General features: G+C 36.4%; 1 protein-coding gene across 3 annotated transcripts in view; it reads right to left on the reverse strand.

Annotated features, from left to right (window-relative positions):
• LOC116844100 (acetylcholine receptor subunit alpha-like 1) overlaps positions 1-4,879 on the reverse strand; it is a 331,491-nt gene that overhangs the window by 19,708 nt on the left and 306,904 nt on the right. For all 3 annotated transcript variants that reach the window (XM_032815237.1, XM_032815246.1, XM_032815229.1), the window contains exon 5: positions 1,569-1,749. In XM_032815237.1, the coding sequence (XP_032671128.1) occupies positions 1,569-1,749 (181 nt within the window). The remainder of the gene's footprint in view (positions 1-1,568; positions 1,750-4,879) is intronic.

Below are 4,879 nucleotides of genomic sequence, written 5' to 3' on the forward strand. Positions count from 1 at the left end.
GAGAGAGAGAGAGAGAGAGAGAGAGAGAGAGAGAGAGAGAGAGAGAGAAGGGAGGGGAGAGAGAAAGAGGAATAGAGCGAAAGGAAGAAGAGTGGAATGAGCAAACGGAAGAAATTGGATACCTCTAATGGCTGCTTGGGATAGATTCTGACTATCTCAAAGCTGGCGGACCACGGAATCGGAATAAAGTCTGGAGAGCCAAATCGCGGCCATTGGAGTTCCGACGGTCGCCGGCTGATCCTCTCCGGGCCACTTCTTAGATCTGTCGATAATTCGGCGTCGGTGAGCGATCGTTGCTCCTTCGCCGTGTCTCTCTTTTCGTGGATTTTCTCGCCGCTTCGCTTCTCTCTACGGCTCGTTTCCTCTCTTCCTCTCGCTTCGTTTCTTTTGCATTCTAATTTCACGTGGAATTTTCTTATTTCCGTCGCCGGGATCCCGACGAACCGATTGAAATTTTCATCGGCCGTCTTTCGTTATTAGATGTCCAAATGCGAGCTTAGATTTGGAATCTCGTCGGGTCGAGCACGACGCCATTCTCGCGCTGGGAAACACTCGCGACTCCGCCAGACACGCGGACGGGAAAATTGAAATCGAAGCTGGGAAACGGAAGTTATCCGCCGCACAGGTGGATACAAGGTTGATATGGCAGTCGTGTTTTTTTCAAGTGTCTACTGGACTCTCCCCCTCCCTCCTTCCCTCTCTCCCTCTGTTTGCCTGTCTGTGTGTCGAAATGGCTTACTCGCCCGCAGACGCGGAATTTATATCCGCAAGCCGCTGTACAGCGGTAAAACTCACAGACAGGCGGATTTGTCAGTGACGGATATATCCATCGCGCGAGTCGGGCTTAGCCATCAAACTGAGCGCGAAAGAAAATGGACGTGCGAGTTTGAATCGGCGATTCCTGACGTTTCATCGACATCAGCAGCAACGCTGCTGGCACGTTCTCGAAATTGCAAGAGAAGTTCCATCCGCGAGGATGTGGTTCACGAGATACGATAATGGAAATACGAAAATATATAATTTCCCTCTACTATATACACGAAGACACAAATTTAATTTAACGCAAATGTAAATTGCGTAATATTATTTAAATTGGACCTTTTCTTTGCTACTACGTATCTCCCGCGTGTGAGTGAGAATGTGTATGGTATATATTTCATACGGGGAGCATTTTTATGGTCGAAACAAACGAAGGTTTTACAAAGCTCTTCCCGCGGATATCTGCACCAATATTCATATTATCTCGTTTGGGTTCGCAATATGTGCGCGATAAATTAACATAGGATGTCCGGCATAAATCTCATACCCTGCGCTACATAAGGAAGAATTACAAATTTCGAGGCTGCTTATATCGCATATAAAAATCTTCGCAAAATATTTTTATAGGCGAAAAAGGGTAGCGAGCGGACGATTCAGAGCCACGATCCTCGCTGTTTCCCGGCCCATCCGTCGATATCGTATCACGATGGGAAAAGGGACTGGATAAATATTTGAGGCCACACGCTTACGATAGCTTTACGCGATATTTGTCTGTACTAATTGATTAACTGGGAAGGGGTGTCGCTTACCGTGTAACCGTCATAAGTCCACGAACCAAATTTCATAACGCATGTCTGCTGGTCGAAGGGGAAGTACTCCACGTCGATCTCGCAAAATGATTTATAGATCGCCGGTGGCTTCCAAACGACTTTCCCGGTGTGGTGCAAGATGGCTTTGGTCATGATGGTCACCTCGTAATTCCCATCGGCACTGAAAGCAGAATTAACATTTCCTCTCAGATATTTCGTCGTTTGAAAATCGTTCGAGGGATGAGCATTGAAACGTCAGCGTCGAGACGTTGCCTCGGATATCTGGGAATGCATTCCGACGTGGATTTATAGGATATACGACTCCTGCGAATTTATCGATTTATTTATCGGGAGCGATATAATGCGTTCGTAAAACTACACGAGTTACACTACTGTACGTGTGTGTGTATGCGGAAAGTTAAAAGCTTCCTGCCATACGTAAAGCCAATGGAAATGGCACCGATCGATTTTCCGAATAAAGCGAGGCGACGCTTCAAATGTTACTGTGTGAAAATTTGACAAAGCGATCACGCTTCGGTGCGTATATTGAACGCGGAACAGCTGTTACCATCTACCACCGCAACCATCTTTCTTCTATAAATCCCTTTAGAAATTGACTCTCCCCCCTCTCTTTCTCTCTCTGAATTCACACCGATAAATGTCTACTTACGGAAATCTGTTTAAATTTTCACGTCACCAGTTTATATTTTCACGCGAAAAAAAAACACCTTTAATTGGATTAACGTGACATGTTTGGTTAAACAAGATTTAGTTGAACTGAGAAGCGAATTTCTGAATTTTTATTATAATGAAGCATTCGGGTAAAACCAACCAGAACAATTAGGTCAGGAATTTGATTACTTCTGATCCAGTTATAACATCTAAGTGTCTGTTTATTGTGATTAGACAGCATGATTAGATAAACGTGACAAGTTTGGTCAACTACTGTTGGCTGAACTAAACAGTGTTCCTGATTATTATAATTACATATTCTATTAGTATTCTAGTATGTACTGTTATAACACAGGTAGACAATATATAACACAGGTAGACAATATATAACAGATCTATCAATTAATGAAGTGACGTAGCGCGTCACAGATAGACAACTCAATCCGGAAGTCTGGGTTTGAATTCCATCAGGATAAGAGGTGAGTTATCCAAATATAACATCAAATCAATTAAATTTAAAGCAAAATAATCACACACTAATACGTTAAGAAATAATTTTCAATTAAAAAGGTAATAAAATTTCTAGTAAGAAATGTAAATATAATTTAATTTAAAAAAAATGTAAATAAAATATAATTTTGTTTAATTAAAGTAACCAAACTTGTAACCTAATTTGTTTACCTTAATCAACAATATGGTTCGTTCATATTACATCAAACAATATGGTCGATATATGAATTCTGATTCATTCAATCGAATTTTTCTTTCATGTGTATCGGTTTATTTATATGTGTAGAAGAATAACAATTCTGTGTATTGTTTATGTTATTTTTATGTAAACCAACGGAAAATAAAAGCCAAGTTGCAGGTCTAGTTTGTATATATATACATTAAACTATATATTCATTATACACTTAATCGACACCTGTTTATAGAATTTATTGTAAATACATGGTGTACTGTCCAATATTTCAGGAGTTGATATTTGAAGTTATTTTATAGAGAGTTTATATGAATCATTTTAGCCATTTTATGAAATTTTAATCATTTTATAAAAAGTTTACATGAACATGTGGTTTTAAAAGCTTCGTTTCAGAAATACAGAGTGTTAATCTTTTATTGAATAAAGTCTGTTGAATATATTTTGTTGAAAAAGAGAAAATAATTACATTTAATAATTTATAATTTATATTATTCATACAAGTTTTAGAAGCATAACGATACCACAAATATGTTATGCAAACCAATTATGAAATACGTAAAAAATTATGAAATACGTAAAAATATAGAAAAATTGCGAAGAAACGGGTCTCTTTTATACTTTTTATACTTTTTATAGGCTAAAACTGAGCAATGGCATATAATATGCTTACTATCTTCTTTACTGTGTCTACATAAGTGACTGCTCTCCTCCATCTTCATGTTGCACAAGTAAGCTCTTAAAGCCACATACTATGTTAAGAGACTAATTGAAATTCTGAGCCTTATCCTGTTTATTGACAGAGATTCTCTCGTTCTATTAGATGACGAATGTTCTATTAAAAGCTTAGACTAATGACAGTTCCTGCAGGCCTCTAACAAAATACCGTCCTATTCGTCTCCTAATAAACATTTTTCCCATGGCAAAGAGGCCGATGATTTGCCCATTGGGACCATTTATTTGATCCTTCCCCTGCAAGATCATCCGCCACCTCATTGTCATGTTTGTCTTGGTGTTTACCCACATCCAATAACTTTATTGAATCTACTCAATTTTTCAAACGTAGTCATATAGTTCCATAATAATGATTTCGTGCATAATGTTAAAAATTCTACAAATGTAACGTTTTTTTCTTAAAATCTCTAGACGAAAAGAAGTTTCTTCTTCAAATTCGCGTCAGTAAATAAGAAATGTATTACATATCTTCATTTTTTATTTGTAGTATAAGAAACCAATGGCGTAAAAACGGGATTTAAATGTTATATTACTGCCCTGAACTTATATAATAATAGACGAAATCAAATTTTTTGCAGGTTTTTAATATTTTATTAATTATAAATTTTATTAATATTATTTTATTAATTATAAAAAAGTACTGTAGTGTAGATTTCGATAAATCCATTAGTTTTGGAGGTATTTGCGTTTCAATATTTTAATGATTTTGTAAATGCAGAATGTGCAATTTATATCAAATTTTATTTGTTGTCTCCAATTAAGTACATGTCATTCAATTGTGATACGACACTGAGAAAAATTTTCTTTCCTTTATTAGTTCCTTTATTAGTTTATTGTATTTAAGAATTTTTAAGTATTTTATAGAATTTTTAACATCCTATATCTATGAAACAAGATCTTTGTGATCACATGTTCACACGAACTTTTCTTCATAAAACGACTAAGAATCAACTCCTGAATTATGAGACAATACTTAAAGGGAGAGTCAGATTGCTCGAAAATCGTGTTTGTTTTTTCACAATTTTTTATGACAAACTGAATGAATATGCGAAAGTGTTATTTTGACGTGTATTTATTAGGACCTTAACTTAGTTTCCGCCCAAAAAATACTGAGAAAAAGCATTTATTGTAATAAATTTATTTAAATTATTTCAATGAAAGTATTTTCCATCACTTTCTACAACTTTTTGCCATCTTTCTGGCA

The sequence above is a fragment of the Odontomachus brunneus genome, unplaced genomic scaffold, assembly GCF_010583005.1.
Source record: "Odontomachus brunneus isolate Ranch 3 - 2012 unplaced genomic scaffold, Obru_v1 Obru_scaffold_003, whole genome shotgun sequence".
NCBI classification, from domain to species: Eukaryota; Metazoa; Arthropoda; class Insecta; order Hymenoptera; family Formicidae; genus Odontomachus; species Odontomachus brunneus.